The sequence below is a fragment of the Lacerta agilis genome, chromosome 17 (assembly GCF_009819535.1).
Source record: "Lacerta agilis isolate rLacAgi1 chromosome 17, rLacAgi1.pri, whole genome shotgun sequence".
Taxonomy (NCBI): Eukaryota; Metazoa; Chordata; class Lepidosauria; order Squamata; family Lacertidae; genus Lacerta; species Lacerta agilis.
In genome coordinates, this window is record NC_046328.1 from 31,764,595 (window position 1) to 31,788,990 (window position 24,396).

At 50.5% G+C, this 24,396-nt stretch overlaps 2 protein-coding genes across 5 annotated transcripts in view; both read left to right on the plus strand.

Annotated features, from left to right (window-relative positions):
- Nucleotides 1-15,884, plus strand: part of SHC1 (SHC adaptor protein 1) — a 41,322-nt gene extending 25,438 nt beyond the window's left edge. For all 4 annotated transcript variants that reach the window (XM_033174526.1, XM_033174527.1, XM_033174528.1 and 1 more), the window contains 10 exons: nucleotides 2,686-2,749; nucleotides 5,224-5,343; nucleotides 6,554-6,607; nucleotides 7,359-7,410; nucleotides 8,132-8,258; nucleotides 9,233-9,404; nucleotides 10,593-10,653; nucleotides 12,240-12,380; nucleotides 14,078-14,328; nucleotides 15,119-15,884. In XM_033174526.1, the coding sequence (XP_033030417.1) occupies nucleotides 2,686-2,749; nucleotides 5,224-5,343; nucleotides 6,554-6,607; nucleotides 7,359-7,410; nucleotides 8,132-8,258; nucleotides 9,233-9,404; nucleotides 10,593-10,653; nucleotides 12,240-12,380; nucleotides 14,078-14,328; nucleotides 15,119-15,247 (1,171 nt within the window). In that variant the 3' untranslated portion in view covers nucleotides 15,248-15,884. The remainder of the gene's footprint in view (nucleotides 1-2,685; nucleotides 2,750-5,223; nucleotides 5,344-6,553; nucleotides 6,608-7,358; nucleotides 7,411-8,131; nucleotides 8,259-9,232; nucleotides 9,405-10,592; nucleotides 10,654-12,239; nucleotides 12,381-14,077; nucleotides 14,329-15,118) is intronic.
- Nucleotides 15,885-19,224: 3,340 nt separating this feature from the next.
- On the plus strand, nucleotides 19,225-24,396 carry PYGO2 (pygopus family PHD finger 2). The gene is made up of 3 exons (XM_033135751.1): nucleotides 19,225-19,397; nucleotides 21,384-21,433; nucleotides 22,905-24,396. The coding sequence occupies exons 1-3, from the start codon at nucleotides 19,274-19,276 to the stop codon at nucleotides 23,994-23,996; spliced, it is 1,266 nt and encodes a 421-aa protein (XP_032991642.1). The 5' UTR covers nucleotides 19,225-19,273; the 3' UTR covers nucleotides 23,997-24,396.

Below are 24,396 nucleotides of genomic sequence, written 5' to 3' on the forward strand. Positions count from 1 at the left end.
CCGCCGCACAGGCTGCAATCAATCACTCAGGGTCACCGACTGGTTGGACGCAGAGAAACGGTGGGAGGAACCAGCTGGGGAACCCCCAAGGGAAGAAGGCTCAGAGCCCTGGGATTGGTGGTGGGGCGACGATGCAAGTGGTCAGAGGGAGAAGACTAGAAAGAGGAGGTGTCGGAAGAGGAAGAGGTAACAGGGTTTAGTGAGCTGGGAGAGTCGGTGGCAGAGAGGAGTCCAGAGTCAGAGGCAGGAGAGTGGGATGAGGGAGGCCAAGAGGCGGAGATAAGTTAGGCTGGTGAAGAGTCACAGGTGACAAGCTCCCTTCCCCACTTGTCTCCCAGAACCAGAAGAGGGATGAAAAGAGTGGAGGAGAGATTGGCTGCACGCAGGTTCTCAGTCTCCGATTGCTTGGAAAAAAAACCCTGGGAAGGAGGGGGCTTAGGTAGCTGTGAGAAGGCGGGAACCTTCAGTCTCTGCAACTGCTTCATGGGGGCAAGATGAGTTGCTGTGCTCATTAAGCCTGACACTCCTATTCAGATGCTGTTTTTTGCTAATAAAGAGTTAACTCCAACTTGCTTGGGTGATTGACTGCTGCCTCGCTCCTGTCACTCACTAACTCCTGAAGCAGAAATGCTATAACCTTTGAGGGGGTGTGTCCCGTTGTGTCTGTGTGTGAGTTGCCGCTCTGGGCTTACTTCCTTTCCATATCTGCCTCTGTGTGTGTGTGCAGAATTCTGCGGTACCTCTGCACCGTACTGGGTTTGGCTGCATAGGGAGCATTGAGACGATCAAGACACGTGTCCCTGCATGAGGCTTTCTCATGCGTCTCTACATGAGTTGCTGCTTTGCGTTTGCCTCCTTCCAATGTGCATTTTCTCGGTGGAGGTCATTTAGCTTGACTGTGTGATCCGATAGTCTTTCCTGCCCTCGAAGGAGGCTGCCTGCTGTATCTCTGGATGAGTTCCTGCCCCGGGTTTCCTCCTGCCAACTGGCACCTGTTGGGGAGCCAATTTTGTGGTGCCTCTGCATCAGCTGTGTATTGGCTCAACCAGTCACTCCCAATGCAGAAACATTGTGGAATTACCGGGGAGGCTGCCTGTTGTGCCTCTGGATGGGACACTGTCCTTCCAACCAGGCTTTGCCGGGGGCCAAATAATTTTGTTATGCCTCTTCATCGGCTCAATCTGTTGTTCCAGTGCAGAAATGCTGTAGAGTCACCCACCATTAAAGGAGGCTACTTGTTGTGTCTCTGGGCGAGATGCTGCCCAATCAGACTGCGTTGGGGGCCAAGTCATTCTGTGGTGCATCTGCATCAGATGCAAACTGGGTCCCTGGTGCAGCAAGATAAGCTGCGTCCCCCCCCCCCCCGTTAATTAAATTAACAGAACCTGTAAAACCTGGGACTCAATAATAATATTAATAATAATTTTATTATTTGTACTCCGTCCATCTGGCTGCCTTGCCCCAGCCACTCTGGCCTTGGGAAGCCAAAACTGGCTGCAGAGAGGCAGGCTGCTCCGGCTCATATCCTCTACACAGCCTTTAGCAGCAGCAGGAAATAGTTAAAGCTGGGTTGGAGGGGGAGAAGAGAGGCGTGTGTGTGTGTGTGTGTGTGTGTGTGTGTGTGTGTGTTTTTGCACTGTAAGCCTGTCCATTACCGGGCAGACGCAGGGTCTGGAAAAAGGTGACCGGAGGGAGCAGCCAGCAGGAGATGGAAAGGCTTCAGCAGCCAAGCCCCAAGCCTGCCATCAGCGGCCGGCGTTTTTTTAAAAAAAAATTTAATCCGCTAAAGAAGGAAGCGTTTATACAGCATCATCAAATATTAACAGCTCTTGCTCGATTTCTTCCCCCACGTCCTCTTCCATCCTTGCTCTGCCACCAAGGAGCCAGGAGACACACACACACACACACACACACACACACACACACACAATGCAAACAAACACACTGTGTATGTGTGTGTGTGCATGGGCCGCCTGCCGGGGCCACATGTGGCTCTTTAGCCGGCCCACGGGATCACACACCCCCTCCCCAGGCCATGCCCCCCAATCTGCCTTGCTTTGCATCCTCTTCGGGTGTTCTTTCCTGCCCGGAAGGCATCCTTGAGCTCCCGCTTGCGTGGAAGGGTGACCGACAAATGTGTGATGTGCGAGTGTGTGTGTGTGTTTAGAAACCTCTGGACTCTCGGGTGGCTGGCAACGTATCCTGCTGGGCAAAGGAACCAGAGCAGCGATGGGGAGGCATCTCGTCCAGAGGTGCCCTCCCTTAACAGCGGGCAATTCCACAGTGCTTCTGCACTGGGAGCGATCGGTTGAGCCAATGCACACCTGACATAATGATACGACAAAGGTAGAGAGTCCTAAGAACCTGGGAAGCCAGCAGCCCATCTGGTCCAACACCCTCTTATTTATTTAATTTATATATCGCCCATCAAAAGAAGTCAGGGTGGTTGGCCCACGCTGGGAAAACAGGCTGCTCGACATGATGGCGGGTCTTTGTCCTGTTCCGGCAGGGCAGTTCAATGAAGGAAAATGGGCGAGGGTTCAGGTGAGCTCGCCTGCCACTTTCTGCCAGTACATACTTGAGATTCCTGCATTGCATGGCGTTGGATGACCCTCAGGGTCCCTTCCAGCTCTACAGTTCTAAGATTCTATACACCCGCCCCTCTTTTCTCTCCTCTTCCTCCAGGGAGGCTATTGGCCTAGTCTGTGAAGCTGTGCCTGGTGCCAAGGGAGCCGTTCGCAGGAGGAAGGTGAGGTGGACAGAAAATACTTCATTGTTGCTGTTTTTCTATTTGGCTCTCTGTGGACAAAATCCTCCCCATGCATCTCAAGAGCTGCGACCCCACTTTGAAACTGTCATGGCTTTCTCCCCAAATACAGTGGTACCTCGGTTTACGAACTTAATCCGTTCGTAAACCAAATCGTTCGTAAACAGGGCTGTTCTTAAACCGAGGTCCCACTGTATTCTGGGAGCTGTGGCTCATTATGGGTGCTGAGAGTTGCTGGGAACCTTTCCTCTTCCTCTCCCAGAGCTACAATTCCCAGAGGTCCCTAGGAAACTGGATTGATTCTTAAACCACCCTGGGAATTGGCAGGTAAGGGGAAAGAAAAGGAAAAGGAAAGTTCCCAGGTGAGAGCTGGGACGGTCCACCACTTTCCGTGTGAGACAATGGTTGAGAGCTACTTCTGCGTTTTCTCTTTTTCTGCTTTTTTATTTTTATTTGAATTAGTTTCCTTTATCTTAACCATATCACGAAAAAGCTTTAATAAAATCTTGCCAGACTGTGTTGCCTTGTGTGCAGCTACAAATTGGATTCCTCATGTAAGACAGCCTTCCACGGTAATCCACTGGTAATCCACTCATGGATATAGTATACTGCAGCAGAGAGAGAGAGAGAGAGTGTTACAACTGCTCGAGTCTATTAGGGTATGATTCTGGGAGGACCCTACAATATTTCACATATTCAAGGGTGTAACTTGTAAAAATGTCTGTGCTTTTAACCTGTCACTATTTTCCTGAAATGTGGGGGGGGGGAGGAATCCCCACTGGGAATTGTTATCTCTGGGAGGGCAACAAGAGTGGGCTGGGTCTCCTAACGATCCGAAACACCCTTAAAAATGTCAGGTACCTTTGGGGAAGCCGTGGCTGTTCCTATCAGCATTGCGGTGGTTTAAATCTGTAGTTTGAACAAGGCCTAGTAGTCTGTGCAAAGATCCCCAAGCAAGCAAGCAAGCAAGCAAGCAAGCAAGCAAGCAAGGCAGAACCAACCACAGAGGGCGGAATAACTCTTTAAGGGCTTGTGATTTGGGTAAAAGGAGCTGGTGCGAGGATGCGTTCAGCATACCCCAGAGTGCGAGACGCGTGAGAGCCGTGCGTTGTTTTTCAGGAAAGCTTGCACGTGTGTCTGTGCGTGATTTCATTTGAGGTCTCCAGCCTCAGCCCCCCTTTCCCCCTCAGGCTGGGAAATGGGGACTGAGTTGCTGCAATAAAGGCCCAGCGCAGGCGAGGCTGATCAATAGATAACCATAACAGCCCATCTAATGGACGCGGAGGAAAGTGGAGGGGCATGCACAGGGTGGGGAGGTGAGGGGGCCGTTTGGTCATCCGCCCACCTCCCTTTTGTTCCTTCTGCCCTTCCCAGGCTCGCTCTTTCCTCTTCCCGCTGTGCACCCTTCTCCCTGATCTCTTAGGAACATATAAGGAGCTGATTGATTGATTGGTTGCCAAGACTTCCAGCTCAGTTATGTCTGCGCTGGCTGGCAGCAGCTCTCCAGAGGTTCAAGCAGGGTTCTCTGGCTCCGCCTACTGTGGGCCTCCCACCCACCCCCAGTCCCAGTGGCTAGCAGTCACCATTCCCGAATAGGCTTGGGTCTTAGGAACACAGGGAGCTGCCTGATACACAGAAATAAAGACCCTAGTCCTCATGGTTTTGAACAAGCAGCTGCTTTTAAATAGAGCCTGCTCTATTCTGAGCCATACCATTGGTCCACGTAGCTTAGTATTGTCCGCACTGGCTGGCAGCAGATCTCTAGGATTTCAGATTTCAGTCCAGGGCTGGATTGAGACCTTTAGAGGCCCTAAGCACTTAAAAGGTTTTGCCCCCCCCCCCCAGATCTAATTCAAAACAGAAACAATAATAAACCGTACAATAAATTTTTAATTTTTCAAATGAAACGAAACCTACAGCAAAATGGAAAATGATGTTTGTTTTTGTATACTTCCACTTGACTTATATTTGAAAAATCTTCTCCTGCTTTATCTAATTGCAAAGTCTTTGATCAGATCCTTACGTAACACGTCTGCTTCTGTACTTAGTAGAGATAAAGCATCCAGCCTGCTTTGTTGCACAGTAGTTCTGTTGGGATTTTTAATATTCTTCCACAGAGAAAATGAAACACTCAGACGAGCGATTTGTGACCGTTAATGTTAGAAATCCGGCAGTGGAAAAATTCTGTGGTGCCCCCCCTTTCCTTGATGCCCTAAGCATGTGCTAATTTTGCTGATTGTTTAACCCAGCCCTGTTTCAGGCCCCATAGCTCAGTGCCATGTAGAAGTCCCCAGGTTCAGTCCCTGACAATCCTGGGATGTTTTACGGAGAAGGGCCATCGCTCCATGATAGAGCATGTGGTTTGCACACAGAAAGTCTCAGGTTCAATCTCGGGCTTCTCCAGCCGGCGCTGCTGCTAACTTCCTTCGGGTGTGTGTCTCTCTCCCTCTCGGCAGCCCTGCGGCCGCTCGCTCAACTCCATCCTCGGCAAGAGCAACCTGAAGTTTGCCGGCATGCCAATCACGCTCACCATCTCCACCAGCAGCCTCAACCTCATGGCATCTGACTGTAAACAGGTGAGGAGATATCTTCCCTCCCAACCTCCTGCACCTCCTCTGGGACACACTGTCTAGGATGGATGCTTGCACCTCGGCGACGGACAGGGGTGTTAAGGATCATGGGCACTTTCACGTGGCTTAGACACCCTTCCCCCTTGCAGGCTGTGACCCTCCAGATGTTGCTGGTCTGCAATTCCCTTTGTCCCTTGACCATTGGCCACGCTAGTCCAGCTGTACATCTCTCCATCCCTGCTTTACACCTCTGTGAGTGCATTTAATGCGTGATCCCTGATTGGCTGGGACATGCATCTAAGGCAAGGCTGAGGAACCCGCCAAGCATTGCTGGGCTCCAACTCTCATTGTTCCTGACCACTGGCTCTGCCAGCTGGGGCTGATGGGAGTTGGAGTCCAGCAACATCTGGAGGGTCAGATGTTCCCTATCCCTGAACTGAACCTCTGTTTGCCTTCTCTAAGCTAATTCTCTGGTCACAATCCGATCTTCTTCCAATGTGGGGAAGGGGAACTTGCATCCCTTCCAGCTACTGCTAGGCCACAACGGCCATCAACCATTGGCCATGCCAACCGCGTCAGGGGTGCTTCCCAGACACGGAATGCGCACGGCAGAGAGTTAACTCTTTATTGTCCAAGATAACACTTACAGCTGCTTCTACGGCTCTGGATACCTGCGCACAGCAATCTAGCATGTAGGCAGCTCTTCCCGGGTCATCGCTCTAGGGGGCGTTTGCAGCAACTGGGGATGACTCCCCCTCCACCAGTTTATATATCTTACCCTAATGGACTGTGCGCACATAGCCAGAGACTGCGCCTGCGTGGATGCCGTTTCTGCTCTTCCCACTTCAGCTCTCTCCTGGTTCTGGGTGACAGTGCTGCAGGCGAGGGTGGAGAAGCACACAGCCCTTCTTCTGCCTAACTTGCCTCTTCCTCTAGCTCTGCCTCCTGTCTCCAATTCTTGCCTCCTGGCTGGTACAGGCCCCCACAGACACTGCCCCCCTTCCCCTGGTGCCCACTTGCCAGCGTCCTGCCAGGGCATCAGGTTGGAGAAGTCTGCCTTGGAGAGCTACAATCTGGCACTCCCATAATCCAGGAGAGCTTGACTTTACTGTAAGAATTTTAGGAGGGTGGGAAGGGGCGGGGAGGAAGTTCGTTTTGTGTTTTTTGCTGTGCTTTGCACCTCATTTTTCCTTCTTCCTTCCCTTCCATTGTTTAGATCATCGCCAACCATCATATGCAATCCATTTCTTTTGCATCCGGAGGGGATCCGGTGAGTGTCGAGAGGGTTTTGTGGATGGGGTGTTTTCAGCACAGGGTTAAGGATTTCTCCTTTCCTGGCAAAATGTTCTCCCCGCTCCCTGGTTTGCCACCTTACCTTGTTCTGGAGTTTCTGGAGACGGTGTGCGATGCACATGGGGGGAAACCTCCTGCATTAATGCTAATCCTTGCACAGAAAATTAGTTGAGTGCCATCCTCTCTGCATGTGAGCCATGCGTAGACTCTCCCTCTGGCTAGCAGAACCTGTATAAATTATGCAGATTAACGCCGTTCGCATAGTTTATGCAGGTTGCAGAATTCCAGTGATGCGTGCTGTGGAATTTTTAGGGTCTTCAAGCACAGACTCCATGCAGCCCTGACTATATTCGTTCCACTGCACCCCAGTTGCTAGATCCTTTGACTAGCCGTTCTCTCCTCCAGCAGGATTCAGATAACTCCTTATTACCCTCCTTCATGTCAGGGAAACTGAGAGCTGGTGTGGTGTAACATTGAAGTCTGGGGAGAGCCAGGTTCAAATTCCCACTTGTTCCCAAAGCAAACTTTGTGACTTTTGGCCACACACACAATCCTACCTTGCAGGGTGGTTAGGATAAGGAACAATTTACACGATCTTGAGCTTCTTGAGGGAGAAAGGTGGGGGATAGATAGATATAGCAAATAAAGCAGCGCCAATGAAGGGTAGTTGTGGGGTGCTTTCTCTTCTTCCCTCTCTGCCCTTTTAAATCTGGCATTTATCTTCCCAGGACACGGCCGAGTATGTTGCCTACGTTGCCAAAGACCCTGTCAATCACAGAGGTAAGACGATCTGTGCCAACCAGAAACTTCCTGGGGCCGGGTCAGCTTCAACTGGGTTTAACAGATTTGCATCCTGCTTTTCCAGCAACCACGTTCAGCTCGCTCACAATCAGAATAATGTTTAAAAAAAAGTCTCGGCGCCCGACAGGCATGCCAGTGACCGGGGGGGGGGGCAAATTAGGAGGCCTGGTGGGCTTGATCTAAGCCTGTGGGCCAAAGGTTCCCCACCTCCGGTGTAAACGGTCCTGAGCTGAATGAACCCAGCAGGTCAGGCTTGGTAGAAGGCAGCTTCTAGTGCTGCTACAGGAAGCTGGAGAAATGATCGGTGATGGCGCTCGACAATATTTCATGAGCTACATGTCTTCTGTTTGTTGATATTCTGTTAGCATGCACTGTTTGCTTTGTTTTTGCTTTGGATAGGAATACATAAATAGATGGGGGATAGAGAGAGAGAGAGAGATTCTAATTGCTATAAGATTCCATTAAATTTATTGATATAGGTATAATGTGTGTGTGCAAAATATGTATTTACGTCGGTTTGTAACTGCTTTTTTTCATCCCAATCTTTTTATCGCGCTTTCAGTTTGCTTGGGTTTATTTCATTGTGGTGTTTTGTTTTGTTTTGTTTTGTTTTGTTTTGCACTGCTTCTACTCTTGAGCACCTGAAACGGCATCAGATACAACCTGTTACCTTATTCTGCTTCTCCCTGCCCCCCAACAGCCTGCCACATCCTGGAGTGCCCCGAGGGGCTGGCGCAGGACGTGATCAGCACCATTGGGCAGGCGTTCGAGCTGCGCTTCAAACAGTACCTCAAGAACCCTCCCAAGCTCGTCACCCCACATGACAGGTAAGGCCAAGCTGGTTTTATCGAGCAACACCTGGAGGGCCCCCACCCCTTTCCTAGACCAGTCATGTCCCAACCAATCAGGGATCACATATTAAATGCGTGTAGTGTTGGAGAATATAGCGATTACAAAGGAAAATCACACACCGTCTGAAATTCAGACAAGGAACAGAATCTCCAGGATCCTGTTTATATGCTGTGGCGGCTCTTTTTTATTTTTTATAGCAGACAGCTGTCATCAGGAGCATTTGGAAACAACACTTGAACTTTGTATATTACTCTGGTGCTTTATTTCCCCTGGAGCTGCTTCTGATTCTTCCTTTTTTTATTGAACAACTGCAGGCAAGAACAGCAATGAAAGAAAAAATAGCTTTGTTTTAAAGAAAGGTTAGTTGTCAATAAAAAAATAAAGGATGCAGCTATGTGATTTACTGAATCGATAAGAAAACATAACCAAGAGGAGAAGGACGTGTGTTCTGTGATTACAAAGGGTTCCATGGTTTAAATCGAAACCACTGCCATTTTTCAAAATTTCAATTCCGTGTAACCTTGGACTGTACTAAATCTGGACAGTTGCTTAGACCTGTGGGTACCTGGTCCTCCTGAGCTGCTGTTTGTATATAAAATAAAATTATACCTAATGGCAAAGAAGCCATTAGGTCCTCAGACACTCAAGCGAGATTTCCGCCCCCCTTTTTTCCAAGAAAAAAAATCAGGCGAGATTTTTCAAGGAGGTCAATTTGCGCTCCCTTCTTTCCTGTGGCTGTCTTGTATCGTGTTATCTGCCTGTGAAAAACGAAATAAAACTTGTTTGCGGAGTAGTGATAGCAGGAGAGGGCTGTAGCCTCTGTGCCCTGTTGTCTGCCCTCCCTAAGGCATCCTATTGGATTGTGTGGGGATGCTGAGCATGATGGCAACTTCCCTGGTCTGATCCGCCAGGGCTTCTCTTGCATTCAACGCCTGCCCTCTTTCCTCAGGATGGCTGGATTCGACGGCTCCGCTTGGGACGAAGAGGAGGAACCGCTGCCAGACCACCAGTACTACAACGACTTCCCGGGGAAGGAGCCCCCCCTGGGAGGCGTGGTAGATATGCGCTTGAGAGAAGGAGCTGCGGCGGCCCTGATGCCCAACCACTTAGGAGCCACCCTGGTTAGTGCGCCGGCGTTCCTCTGCCAGCTCGCTCGCTCACCTGCGTGTAGTTCCTAGTCGCCATAGGCGACCAGGCTGGTTCTAAAATAAGTACAGTGTGGAGGAAGTGGACAGGGGGCCGGTTTCTCTCTCGATCTCATGACACTAGAAGCCAGCAGGATTATCTGGGGCAGCTAAAGGTTTGGATTCCTGCATTGCAAGGGGGTTGAACAAAATGACCCTTTGGGTCCCTTCCAGTGCTACAGTTCTGTGACAATACTTCTTCCCACAGTGTAGTTAAGCCCTGGAACTCACTGCCATAAGAAGCAGCGACGGCCACCACCTTGGATGGTTCTAAAATAGAATTAATGGAAAAGACTGTCAGTGGCCACAATGGCTATGCTCTGCCATCCCGTTGGAGGCCGTGATTTGCCTCTAAGCTGGGAATCGTGGATGGAGAGGGTTGCTGTGGGGCTCAGCGCCTGCTTGTGGGCTTCCCATTGAGGCATATGGTTGAATAATGTGAGAGCAGCACGCTGTAATAGATGGGCTACTGACCTGATCAGCCAGGGCTACTCTTGTATTCTGAAGCCCAGAGTAGCACTCTGCTCCATCCTAACTGCAGAGTCATCTGATGCTGTTGGGGACTACAACTCCCATCACTCCACCATTGGCCAGGCTAGTCAAGGCTGATGGGAGTTGGAGTCCATAAGCAGGTGAAGGGACATTGGGTTCCCCATCCCTGATCTACAGCTATAATAAGCATTTTATTATTTATTCCCCAGCCACTCTGGGCGGCTTACAGCGCGTTAAAAAATTGTAAAGCGTTAGACATTACAGTGGTACCTTGGTTCTTGAACTTAATCTGTTCTGGGAGTCCGCTCGACTCCCGAAACTGTTCGAAAACCAAGGCGCGGCTTCCGATTGGCTGCAGGAGCTTCATGCACTCAAGCGTAAGCTGCGTCGGATGTTCGGCTTCCAAAAAACATTCGCAAACCGGAACACTTACTTCCAGGTTTGCAGCGTTCGGGAGCCGATTTGTTCAGGAGCCAAGGTTTGACTGTAATGTCACAAACGCATCTTTAAGCATTTGAGCTCCTATTTCTTAAGTACAGAAGCAGGAAGCTGGTTTCCTGAGGGCCCCCCTCCCCCTGCCAAATCCAGTCTAAGCTTAGATGCCTCACTCGCTGCCTTCCTTCCTTCCTTCAGCCTGTCTCCCAGATGTCTGCCGGGGACTACGAATCCAAGAAACCGCACCTCGCAGCACAAGGTGAGCTTCCAGGCCGCTGCTTTGCCTTGAGCGGGAAAAGGGAACCCTTTGCAGCTGGTGATGCTGTAGGGCTTTGGCTCAGTGGTAGGGCATGCAGAAGGTCCCCGGTTCAGTCCCCGGCACCTCCAGGAAGGGCTGGGAATGTTCCCTGACTGAAACCCCAGGGAGCAGCCGCCAGGCAGTGCAGTCAGCCCTGAGCTAGGTAGACCAATGAACTGGTTCAGGATAAGGAAGCTTCCTATTTAAATCTGCCTTTAGTTCATGCTTTAATTTCAGGGGAAGGGCCATAATTCAGTGGTAGAGCAGCTGCTTTGAGTACAGAAGATCCTGGGTTCAATTACAGTGGTACCTCGGGTTAAGAACTTAATTCGTTCTGGAGGTCCGTTCTTAATCTGAAACTGTTCTTAACCTGAAGCATCACTTTAGCTAATGGGACCTGCCGCTGCGCCGCTAGCTCACAATTTCTGTTCTCTCTTTTTTTAAAAAATTATTTTTATTGTTTTATACTATAACTACTACATAAAATAAAATATAAATTCACATACATTCATCTACTTTGGCCACCATAGCCATGACTTCCCTCAGACCTTTCACATGGCTTTCAAATTTCTATCATAGTTCTATACTTCTTTTAGTCTATCATTGCTTACAATATTAATATACATATTAATCGCTTTAAAAACTCATAATTACAATAATATTTCCACATTTAACTACAAAGCTTCTTGTAGTCCTATAAACGTATTCAATTGTAAATCATTATTTCTCAAATAGTTCGTGAACTTAAACCAGTCTTTGATGAATTTCTGGTCCCGCTGTTCTCGGATTCTTCCCGTCATTTTGTCCAATTCTGCATATTCCATTAATTTTAGTGTCCAATCTTCCTTTGTTGGTATTTCTTCTTGTTTCCACCTTTGTGCCAGCAAAATCCTTGCCGCAGTCACAGCATATTGGAAAAGTTTAACATCTTGCTTTTTAATGTCCGTACCTATAATACCCAGTAAAAAAGCTTCTGGTTTTTTGTTGTTGTTGTTGTTCAGTCGTTCAGTCGTGTCCGACTCTTCGTGACCCCATGGACCAGAGTACGCCAGGCACGCCTATCCTTCACTGCCTCTCGCAGTTTGGCCAAACTCATGTTAGTAGCTTCAAGAACACTGTCCAATCTGGTTTTTTAACAAATGTATATTTCAACATTTCCCTCAGTTCATTATATATCATATCCCAGTAAGCTTTTACCTTCCTACACTCCCACAATTTCTGTTCTCATCCTGAAGCAAAGTTCATCTGGGTTAGTGGAGTCTGTAACCTGAAGCGTCTGTAACCCGAGGTACCACTGTACTGTATTGGCAACTCCTGATAGGGTGTGAATTAATTTAAGGCTTTCTTCCAATGTTCTGCGTTCCCATTCCCCGCCAGAAGTGGTAGACCCCATACTTTTCCTGGTAGGCTGCCTCTGGACACAGAGGCTCTTCTTAGCTACCCTTGACCTCCTGAGTTCCCCTTTCTGTTTGCTGCCATGTGGGGCTTCTATTTGTTAGCAGTCTTCCTGCGGGTTTCCTAACGCTCTGTTCTGTCCCCTCTCGCAGGAAGGGAGAGGGGCCCACCCGGCCGCACGGATCTCTTTGACGACCCATCCTACGTTAATGTGCAAAACCTGGAGAAGGCGCGGCAGGGGGCTCCGGGGGCCACCGCCAACGGCAGTGCCCAGCGAGATCTCTTTGACATGAGTGAGTGTCGAAAGGCATGTGCGTGTATGTGCAAGAGACTCGCGGGCATAGGGGCAGCAGCCTTGCAATTAAGCACTTGCCTGGTAGCCACAGGCGGATAATAAAGCTGGTGGAAGCATCTAGTGGGGAAATGTTTGAAAGGGGCAGGGCAAACTCTTCGTCCCTCATCTTCCAATAGGCTGGTACAATTATTATTAGTAACCTGCAAGCTAGCTTTGGCTTGTGAAATGTGCACTTCTCACCAAAGTCCCAAAGTGATTTGCATCCTAAGTAAAAAAAGAGAGAGAAAAAAACAATAATAATATCTCATCCTGTCTTTGCCTGGTGCCAAATATTGGTCCTGGCAGGCCTTCCTGGGGAGAGTTGTCATATCAAGCGTTTGTACCCCATTCTTCAGCCAAAAAGATTCCCAAGGGGCTACCGTACGGTCAATACACAAGCCTGCAGGCAGGTGCTATCTTAGAAATGAAAAAGACACGCAAGGAAAAGAGGGAAGGGAGGGAAATCAAACTCGTCACTAATTCATAGAATCCTAGAGTTGAAAGAAACCATAAGGATCATCTAGTCCAACCCCCTGCAATGCAGGCACTCTGGTGCCCAATGTGGGGGTCAAACCCACGACTCTGGAGTCTCATGCTCTACCAACTGAGCTATCAAATCAAATCTTTAGTATTACGGTCAATGTGAGCAGCATTAAGAAACCGGGATGAGAAGCGCATTGAGCACACACCATCTTCACTGTTATAAGGGAAGGGGGGGAAAGGGGGGAATAAAATTAAGCGAATGAAAATAACACAAAATAAGGTAAAACGGGCCCCAGCATGATCACCAGAGTGCCTGAGGTCACACAACACGAGGGAGAAGCGACAGGGAGGGAAGAGGGGGAAATCAAACCCGGGCATGTTCTTCAACCATTGGGCAGCTGGCGCAGTTCAGGGGCAGGAGCTGGGCCTCCAGCACAACTGAGGAAATGGGCCTTCTGCTCCCGATCTCTCCAGCTGAGGCAGCCTTATGGGATGGCTGCCCCTAAGCGATAGCAGAGGAGAGAGGATGCTGGGTGGAGAGCCTTCCATGAAGTGTGGCTTGAGGTTGGGAGGCCGCTAGTAATTTTTGGTGACCTTATTTAAAAGGCTTATTTACAAGTGTGTTTTGGGCTGGAGGATGTTTGTTCGTTTGTTTGATTGGTTTGTCACAAGACCTCATTAATTAGGTATAAATAATCTAGTTGTGTTAATTTAACTGCTCTCTCGTCTCAAGATGCACGCCTGTTCCTGCAGAAGTGCATATCCCATTCAAAAGAGATGATTAAGAAGTACTGTTAACATGTTTCTGACTTGAAACCATTCCATTTAAACTATTGTGGTGTTTGTGGGGTGCCCTGCGATGTGGGGTTTTGTTGGAAATTTTTCAATTGGGAGTAGTGGGAGAGTTTCTGATGCTCTAAATCAGGCTTCACCAATGTGGGTTGGGCTCCAACTCCCACCATAAATCCCTAATAATAATAATAATAATAATGAATGAATGAATGAATAAAACGATGAGGGAGCTTTCTGCCCTACTCATTTTTCCTTCGTGGACTTCTACTAGCGTCTTGTAGTTCCCAACCAATTATATCTCGCTGGCACTGAAATAAGTTGTCAAGCTCCTAGTCCTCACTTGGCTGTTGTGCGCCTCTCCCCGCTTGCCTCTCTCCCCAGAGCCATTTGAGGATGCCTTGCGGGGGCCGCCACCTGCGTCACCAGCCCAGCTGGTGGCCTCCATGGAGGAGCAGCTCCGACGGGAGCCCTGGTACCACGGCCGGATGAGTCGCAAAGATGCCGAGAAGCTGCTCCAGGCCAACGGGGACTTCCTGGTGCGCGAGAGCACCACCACACCGGGGCAGTATGTGCTGACCGGGCTGCAGGGGGGGCAGCCCAAGCACCTGCTCCTCGTGGACCCCGAAGGAGTGGTGAGGCTTTCTTCTTCTTCTTCAGGCTGTGGGGCGAGAGGGGCCAAGTGCGACCTACAAAACAGCCCCTCCTGTCACAAATCCCCACTTTGCTGGTTGCCCCCTGTTGAGACTAGTAGGGTGTTAGGTCGGGAGACCCAAAGGTGGGCGGAGCCAGGGCCCAACAAGAGGTGGAGCCAGAGGCAGGGAGACCCAAAGGTGGGCGGAGCCAGAGCCCAACAAGAGGTGGAGCCAGAGGCAGAAGGACAGGAGGCAGGGAGACCCAAAGGTGGGCGGAGCCAGAACCCAACAAGAGGTGGAGCCAGAGGCAGGACAGGAGGCAGGGAGACCCAAAGGTGGGCTGAGCCAGAACCCAACAAGAGGTGGAGCCAGAGGCAGGGAGACCCAATGGTGGGCGGAGCCAGAGCCCAACAAGAGGTGGAGCCAGAGGCAGAAGGACAGGAGGCAGGGAGACCCAAAGGTGGGCGGAGCCAGAGGCAGGACAGGAGGCAGGGAGACCCAAAGGTGGGCGGAGCCAGAGGCCAACAAGAGGTGGAGCCAGAGGCAGGACAGGAGGCAGGGAGACCCAAAGGTGGGCGGAGCCAGAGCCCACCAATTCTTGTTTTGTCCCTCTCCTTTCCCGATGGGCTCTTCTGGAGGTTTTCCCAACACCAACCCCCAGGCCAGTTTTGGGGGGTAAGAGGCAGGAATGGGGGGAGCCCCATTGCGCAAGCAGTGCATTTCGGGTTTAAGAAGGAAAGAAAGAAAGAAAGAAAGCCTTACAGCCAAAGTCTGCTTCCCCCACCTGCAGGTCCGGACGAAGGATCACCGCTTCGAGAGCGTCAGCCACCTCATTAGCTACCACATGGACAATCGGCTGCCAATCATTTCAGCGGGCAGCGAGCTCTGCCTGCAGCAACCAGTGGAGCGGAGATCGTGAGCAGCGAGGGGCCGGGGTGTCACCCTAATCCCCACCCCCCAAATCCTTCAGTGGAGAAAAAGAAAATTGCCGCCTTGCCCCTTCCAGCAGCTTCACCTCAGCTTCTCCTGCCTTTTACGGGTGTTCTGTTCCTCACACACGTGTCGCCTGTACACCAGGCATTAATGGCTCCCCCCACCACAGGCCAGAGCGATGCCATCTCTGCCAAAGCGTCTCCCTTTTATTGCGAGCTGGACGTCTGCCTCACTCCGCAAATCCCTCCTTGGTAGAAGATGTTCTCTGATTATCAACAAACTCTCCTGTCGCTTATCATCACCCACCTTTTATTTCTCACAAGGAGGCCCTGGGCTAGCACTGCCTCACTTTTGCAAAGCCTGCGCAGGGCGCTAGTCCTCAGGGAGGGCGCGAGGGTCTCGGTTTCTCATGGCCCTTGCTGGATCCCGTGCCTGCACAGCTTCCCTTGGGGCAGAAGAGCCCCAAACTTCGCCTGCCTATTTACCCCACCCCCCACCCCACAGTTCAGGTAACTTCACCCTTCTCTTGACTTTTTAAAGCGGCTGGGCGGAAGTCCGTTCCCGTCTCCGTTTGTAGCAGCGCCTGATAGAATCTTTGCCCAATGGATTCAGCTAATGCCAAAGTTGCTGGTCGTATTTTGTTCTTTTGTGGGGGGAGAGGGTGGAGGGAGGGAAACAATAGCCTCTCTCCCCTCCCTTTTTTGTAAAGCACAAAAAGAGAGAGCGCAAATCTCCTCCTGGACCCAGATGTGTAACACACACACCCTCCCCCAAAAAACACTCACTTTACATATTAATTAACTCTGCGTGCCTTGACCCTTTTACAGGTCTGAGATTTTATGCAAAATCCCTCTCGCTGTGGTGGTCTGCTTTGGAGGGCGGTGGGGTAGGGGTGGGAGGGTTTAGCGGGTGGGAGAGAAGAAGGCTGTCGTTCTCTTTTGCCCCCCCCCACTCCCCCCCCAGTCTCTAGGACCTGCACAGCCACCACTGTGCCCTGGCGGGCACTCCTGCACCCCTGTTGGACATCCCTGCTGGCAAAAGGTTAAGGTGCCCTGCGGGGAAGGTGGAGGAGGGGGTGGGATTACTCTGGGCTACGCCCTACACTACAGCCCCTCTCCTCGCCTGCATTGCAGGGGGTTGGACTAGATGGCCCTCAGGGGTCCCTCCCACCTCCGTGATTCTATGAAAGCACAGCCTTAGCAGCGCAGGGACCCCTCGGGATTTGTGGGACGCTCGTCCTTGAACTTGAGGACCTTCCGCAAGGAGGCAATATTGGGGTGGGGAGCACAAAGCTTTCCAGAGCACCCAAAGGACCCAGGGAGAGAGGAGGTGGGGGTAGAAGAAAGCCACGTCTCCTTGCAGTGCTCAGGCTGCAGCCACACCTCCTTCCCCTCCCCAGGTTTGTAAATACGTTTGATAACTTTAGTGTTGCATGTACATTGTTATACTCCAGAAGCCAAAGTGTAGCCTCCCTCCCTCCCTCCCTCACACACACACACCCATGATCACTGTGCCTGTCCCCCCACCCTGGGGGACTTCATTTCCACCTCACTTGTCCCCTCCCCCCGCCAATTCCCCCATCCTATACACACACTTTTTATCGGTTTGATTTTATCTTGATTATACCAAAGGAACCCAATGATTATTATTATTATAATTATTATTATTAAAAGTTGGTATTTCTTTAAAGCTGCGGCTCCTTTTTCATTTGTTTGCTTGTTTAGCTTCAGGTGGGGCAGAGTTGGGGGCACCCAGCAAAGAGTTTTACTTGGGTGGGAGAAGTTATTAACTGTTCCAGAGCAGATCCCAAGGCTCCGTTTTCAGGAGAGGCAAAGCACACGCTCATTCCCACGTTGCGTGTATAGTGCACTTGCTTCTCTGTGTGGAATGCCAGCTGCTTCCCTAAACTCTCTATGGGCAGCTGCTCGCTCCCACTGCCTCTGCAGTAGGGAATCGCTTGTACATATTCATTCCTACAACTCCCATGGTGCCTTAGGGCAGACCCTAAGCTTCACTGGTTAAGAGCGTTTTGAACAGATGGAAAGCTCTTCAATCTGAGCAGGCTAAAAGCAAAGAGTAAGGTTACCGTAACTTCCGTCATAGAGCTTTAGTATGCTGATGACAATGTAGTGTGCGCACTCAGAAGATGACCTCCAAACCATCCTAAATATCTTTGCAGAAGCTTACAAAAAGCTTGGCCTATCACTCAACATCCAAAAAACCAAAGTGCTGCACCAAGTACAAAATAACCCCTCTGCAGCGCCACAAATCCAACTCAATGGTGTAACATTGGAAAATGTTGATCACTTCTCCTACCTAGGCAGTTATCTTTCCACAAGGGCCAATATTGATGCCAAAATCCAGCACTGTCTGAGCTCTGCGAGTGCGGCTTTCTCCCGACTGAAGTGCAGAGTGAGGACCAGGACATTTGCAGGGAAACCAAAATGCTTGTTTACAAAGCTATTGCACTACCAACCTTAATGTATGCTTGTGAAAGATGGACCACTTATAAATGCCATCTCCAACTCCTCGAAAGATTTCATCAACAGGGTCTCCAAAAAAATTTACGCATTACTTGGGAAGACAGGCGAACTAATATCGGTGTACTGGAAGAAGCAAAGATCGCCAGTGTTGAAGCAATGATTCTTCAACCTCAACTTCGTTGGACTGGTCATGTTGTGTGGATGCCTGATTATCGTCTTCCAAAGCAATTACTCTATTCCGAACTTAAAAATGGAAAGTGTAATGCTGGTCTAAACCACAGAACCTAGGGCTTGCCGATCAGAAGGTCGGCGGTTCGAAACCACATCAAAGAGCAAGTAGATAAATAGGTACCGCTCTGGCGGGAAGGTAAACGGTATTTCCGTGCGCTGCTCTGGTTCGCCAGAAGCGGCTTAGTCATGCTGGCCACATGACCCGGAAGCTGTTTGCAGACAAACACCGGCTCCCTCGGCCTATAGAGCAAGATGAGCGCCGCAACTCGAGTCGTCTGCGACTAGACCTAACGGTCAGGGGTCCCTTTACCTTTAATGCTGGTGGTCAACAAAAGAGTTTTAAAGACTTATTCAAGGCAAATCTTAAAAAGTGTAGTATAAACACTGACAATTGGGAAACACTGGCCTGTGAGCACTCCAGTTGGAGAACAGCCTTTACCAAAGGTGTCATGGGCTTTGAAGACACTCGAACTCAGGACAAAAGGGAGGAAGGCACGCTTGGCAAATCCACACCTTGGTCAACTCCCGCCTGGAAACCTATGTCCCCACTGTGGAAGGACGTGTGGATCCAGAACTGGCCTCCACAGTCACTTACAGAGTCGCTCTTGAAACCGTGTTTATGGGAGACAATCTTACTCGGCGGCGAGTGATCACCAAAGAAGAAGTTCCTTTCTGCTGATTAGCCAACGGCCGTGCCTGTCAGGATTAAGCCTGTCCGCCTTGCGTTTAGGAATATTCCACAGGGGTGGGTAGGAAGAGGATGCGTGTCACCCTTTATGGAAAAAAAAGTCAACCTTGCCTTGATTTCATTCTTTAGGCAGGGTCAGGATCTACTGTGACTGCTTTCTTTTATCTGAAGAAGTGTGCATGCACACGAAAGAACTGCTTTCTTTTAGTTTCTCTATTCCCTACCCCCCCTACCGCTAACGAAATGGTACATCCCAATCTCCCTTCACTCGCCGCACGTCCAAGCTCTCTTCTTATTGGCTAGGTTCCTTGAGCCATAGAGAGGGCGAAATAGAATGTCCCTCGTTTAACTATTGAGCGCAGCTCGCCTTTTTCTGTCGCCATAGAGCTTAGTCCCTAGAGCGGCAGCGCGACGCGCGTTCTCCTCCCAAAACCGGTCGCAGGCGGAAGCGGAAGCGGCACTCTCCTTCCCCTCTGCCTCTCAACTCTATGGCCTTGGGCTTCCGCTTCCTGTTCTCGTCGCGATGGCGCGCGCAGGGCCCCTCCGGCGCTCGTAGCTGCTTTTCCCCTCCCCCCCATTCTCCCTTCCCCCTCCCCCCCTTTTCCCTCTTATGGCGGCCCCGCACCCCGACAAGCTGGAGGGGGGAGTCGGCCCAGCTCCGCCTGCTCCGGGTCCGCCGCCTCCTCCGCCAGGGAACATCTCCACAGGGCCAGGCCGCAAGCAGGGCAAGGCCGGTAAGGGCCCGGGAGGCGGGCGAGGGTGGTTGTCATGGAGACGGAGGCCTTGAGTGACAGGGGAGGGCGCACGATGATGATGATGATGGGGGGTGTCTTGTCTATGGGTGGAACCCCCTTTTCCCTCTGGAATTTAAATATTTGTTTTATTTTAAAACGTGCACGTTGGGTTCGGACTTAGCTGCTGTAAGATCAGATCCATTGAATCAGTAGGACTCGGAAGTTATGCTTATGGAGTCGGCACGTTTCGAGTGGCAGCTTCCTCCGCCCTTGAAAATCAATGGGACTTACAGGAGCTCAAGCAGCCTTGTGTTTGAGCCCTCGCGTGGTAGCTCTAGGTCCTTTTGAGTCTGTTGTTCAGTGTGATAGCGTGAACCCTGGTGAGTTAGAAGGAACAGGGCAGTTGGGAGAAGGGCTGCAGCTCAGAGGCAGGGTGCATCTGCCCCAATGCTGGGAATGTCCTTTTCGAAATCCCGAAAAGCTACTGCCAGCCAGGGTAGGCAGTACAGAGCTAGAAGGACTCATGGCCTCACTCTGGATTAGGCAGCTTCCTGTGCTCCTCTTTAAATTGGCCCTTTGCTTACTACCATGAGAGCCACTGTGCCATACTGGGCTGGATGGCAGCAGCATTTCCCAGTTTTTGCTGCTCCCTCCACCACAGTAAGTGGTTGTCTTCTGTGATTTTTATTTTAGCTTTAGTAACAACTACCGATGGACAGGTGTGCCATGAATTTATTTACTCCCTTAGAACAGGAATGGGGAGTTGGAAGGGATTCCAAGGGTCATCTGGTCCAAACCCTGCAGTGCATCCATAACAGATGGTCATGCAACCTCCGCTTAAAAGCCTCCAGGGAAGGAGAGTCCATCACCTCCCGAGGGACTCTGTTCCAATTTCAAATAGCTCTTGCTGTCAGAAATATCTTCCTGGTGTTCAGTCAGAATCCCCTTTCTAGCAACTTACTGTAAATCCACTGGTTATGGCCCTAGCTTCTGGAGTAGGAGAGAATAAGCTTGCTCCATCTTCCATGTGACAGCCCTTCCTTCAGATGTATCTCCTCTCAGTCTCCTTTTTGCCTGACTAAACATCCCCAACTCTCAACCATTCCTCCTAAGGTTTGGTTTCATCTTGGTTGCCCTCCTCTGCATGTGTTCCAGCTTGTCAATATCCTTCTTAAATTGTGCTGCACAGAACTGGACACAATAAGCCCCAGCCAGCATTGCCATTGATAGGAGTTATAGTCCAGCAACATCTGGAGGGCCACAGTTTCTCCACACATGCTTTAGAAGAATCTAAGAACTGTTTTGCTTAATATGAGCATGAACACATTAGTAGTAGTAGTAGTAGTAGTAGTAGCAGCAGCAGCAGCAATAGTAGTAGTAGTGACTCAATTTATATGCCACCCTTCATCTGAAGATCACAGGGCGGTTTTTACCCACCACCCAGTTTTCCACTGTGCCCAGGCAAATATTTCAGCAGGGCCTGAAGGCAGTTTCCCTTCTCATACTGTTTGTTCTCTTCCAGCACTTCCCCAAAGCAAAATCTGTTCAAAAGTACCAGTATTCTGTCTCTAGACCTGGAAGTTTTGTTTAGCTGTAACAGCTAACAAGCCTAATGATAGCCCAGCCCACCTCCTTATGTCTGTCTGATCCCCTTTATAAGCATATTAAAGGTGGGGGCTTTCGCAAATCCTGTGGCACTTAATTTAATCAGTGCGTTTTTCAAATGTCTCTCTTATGGTTCTGGAAAAGCAAGGTTCTTCCCTCCTTCCAAGCAAGCAAGCAACTAGGCAGGGAATGATCTTGATGCAGTTGATTTTGTTTTTGAAACACAAATTTCTAGCATAGTTATCTGTAGACAGGCAAACAGGGTGTTGTTGGGTTTAGTGGTCTGGTGACATGGGCGGGCTTAGTTGCAAGCAGATGCACCAGGATTGCCACGGCCACATCTACATTTCCTTTTCTCCTCCCTTTTCTCCTCCTAATTAGGCCTTCAAATGAAGAGTCCCGAGAAGAAGCGCCGCAAGTCCAATACACAGGTAACGTGACTGGGGTGTGTGTCTGTTTGCACCCTATATGAATCAGCATTAATACATCTCTACAGAGCAGCCTCTGAGAATTACTGTCTGCTTCCCTTTTCCCTTGCATGCACCTTAATTTTCTTCCAAGTAAGATTTCTGGATCTGGGTTTTTCCTTACTTCTTCCTTCCCCGCACAGATCCTACCGCTTTGCTGCGTCCATTTTCTAATGCTTCAGTCAATTGGAACGTGAATTTCTTGCCTGACCAAAAAGCAGATTTGCAACTGTCTTAAAAGTGAAGTAGCAGCTGCAAAAGAATTACCGCATTTACTCAAATCTAAGGCTCACCTTTTTTGGCCAAATCACGTTGCGAAAATTAAGGTGTGCATTAGATTCGATGGCACATTTACATTCACCAGGAAATACTTTTTTTTGTTTTTGTTTCAAAGTACTGAAAATTGAGGTGCGTATTAGATTTGATGTCGCATTAGACTTGAGTAATTGTGGTCATTATTTGAGATACCTAATATCACTCATATAAATCATTCAGCCCATTGAATGTATCTCCGGTTCAGAATGTAGATATCTCATTTAAATCTCTTATTAGTGTTGTTAGCAGTTAGACTTGCTATAGCCCATATGTTTTAGAAAGACATGGAAGGGGCTTCCTTATTGAAATAACTTAACATAATTTGGTGACTAGTCCTCATAGAGAAATTGACCAACAAAATACGGCTGGCACAGATGCAAAGAGTCATTTACAACTGACTGACACTGTTTTATTTATTACATGAATAAGACAAACAGTCCTGAACTTTCTCAGACATCCAGAGTGTTGTTGTATTATTATTATTATTATTATTATTATTATTATTATTATTATACCACCCTATACCCGTAGATCTCAGGGTGGTTCACAACACAATATTACAATAAAAAACCCCACAAAATACATAATGAAAAATAACACCAGAGACGACCCAGTTAATCCCCCCTTGCACCTCACATTTAAAAGGGCATCAGATGTCAATCAGTCAAAGGCCTGGTTGAAGAGGAACCTTTTTGCCTGGCATCTAGAGATATGTAACGAATGTGCCAAGTGAGAACATTCCACAAATGGGGAGCCACTGCAGAAAAGGCCCCGTTCTCAGGTTGCCACCCTCCAGACCTCTCTTTGGTTGCTCTGGGTTAAATCACATTCTTACACTGTGTCTTCACTGTATACCTCAATATTTTTTTGTTGAGGAGAGGGTGTCATTTTCCAAAAAAGATCAATTGAGTTAAGGGGGGGAAAAACATTTAAGAATTAACCTGGTTAAATCAAATGGCCATCCTGGATGGCGAGAATGGTCGAGAAGTACAACCCTGTTTTCAGCCCCAAGGTGGAGCAGCACATAATTCCTTGGGCATAATGTACAGATTGGTTTCATCTGTGCAGTAGAGGTCCCCTGCTTCCCCCCTGTTAACTGTGGCACATCTTTCCCTTCCAGGGCCCTGCCTACTCCCACCTCTCGGAATTTGCTCCCCCGCCCACACCCATGGTGGACCACCTGGTGGCGTCGAACCCCTTTGAGGATGACTTCGGGGCCCCCAAAGTCGGCTCTGCCTCCGCACCTTTCCTCGGCAGCCCCGGACCCTTTGGGAACTTCCGCATGCAGGGGGCGATGGGGCCGCAGGTGCCGCCCGGCTACGGCGGGGGCCCGCAGCCCATGCGGAGGCAGCCGCCCCCTTTTGGACCAAGCCAGATGGGCCCCGCCTTCAACATGCCTCCCCAGAACCCCGGGTACGTGCAGTCCGGAGGGATGGGCTTTGGCGGCCAGCCCTTTGGCCAGCCCCTGGGGCAGAACTTCAGCCCCCCTGGGGGGCAGCTGATGCAGGGCCCCATGGGCGGCTTCGGCCCCATGATCTCCCCAACCATGGGGCAGCCCCCACGCGGAGCCGACATGGGCCCGGGGCCCGCCCTAAACCCCCCCGGGGGCCCCCCAATGGCCCAGCGCTTCAACCAGCCGGGCAACATGTTCGGACAGTCCTCCATGCAGCGCCCCAACCCAAACCTCCCCAACCTGCCCCCCAACCCCAGCTCCTTCCCTGGGCCCGATCCCAGCTTCCCCCCTGGCGGCGGCGGTGAAGACAACGGTGGGGGGAAGCCGCTCAACCCGCCCCCCAGCACCTTCAGCCAGGAGCAGCACAGCGGTTCGCCGGCAGCCATCAACGGCACCCAGCCCCCGTTTGCGCCCAACAGCACGGGGCACGGCGGGGGCGGCACGCCCGAGGCCAACAGCCTCCCGCCCTCCAGCAAGGCTTCCGGGAACTCGGGCCACCAGCCCCCGCCCGGCCTCGTGTACCCCTGCGGGGCGTGCCGCAGCGAGGTCAATGACGACCAGGACGCCATCCTGTGCGAGGCCTCGTGCCAGAAGTGGTTCCACCGGGAGTGCACGGGGATGACTGAGAACGCCTACGGGCTGCTGACCACCGAGGCCTCCGCCGTGTGGGCCTGCGACTTCTGCCTGAAGACCAAGGAGATCCAGTCGGTCTACATCCGAGAGGGCATGGGGCAACTGGTGGCCGCCAACGATGGCTGAGCCTCCGCCGCTGCAGCCGCTTCCCTCTGCCTGGACGTCGGAGGTGGTGGCATCCCTGCTCTGCACCACTAGACACTCTTCGGCTTTGTCCGTGGATTCTTCAGCCTGTCCAAGGAACACGGGTAGCACATTTTCAAAGCCTCCCGGTTATTGAAAGAATTTGGTGGGAGGGGAGGACAGAGTCTTCGACCTTCTGTGACCTCCGGGACCTGGAGCTGTTCTTCCCAAGCCTTCCAGCATTCCGTCTCTTCCTCCTCCTCCTCCTCCGCTTTCTTTACAGCCGCTGCTGCAGTTCGAAGCCACAAAACAGCCAGTCTTGGGCAGCAGATACCCAGCGGACGGCAATTTAGCATAAACTGGAGAGCAGTTACTACCACGGTTTGGACCAGTTTCTTCACTG

Bases quoted from the DNA above. Each gene is read 5' to 3' on its own strand.
- PYGO2 (XM_033135751.1), top strand. From the start codon at position 19,274: ATGGCGGCCCCGCACCCCGACAAGCTGGAGGGGGGAGTCGGCCCAGCT. The intron at 19,398-21,383 runs GTAAGGGCCCGG...CCTCCTAATTAG, and splicing joins CCGCAAGCAGGGCAAGGCCG to GCCTTCAAATGAAGAGTCCC. The intron at 21,434-22,904 runs GTAACGTGACTG...TTTCCCTTCCAG, and splicing joins GCCGCAAGTCCAATACACAG to GGCCCTGCCTACTCCCACCT.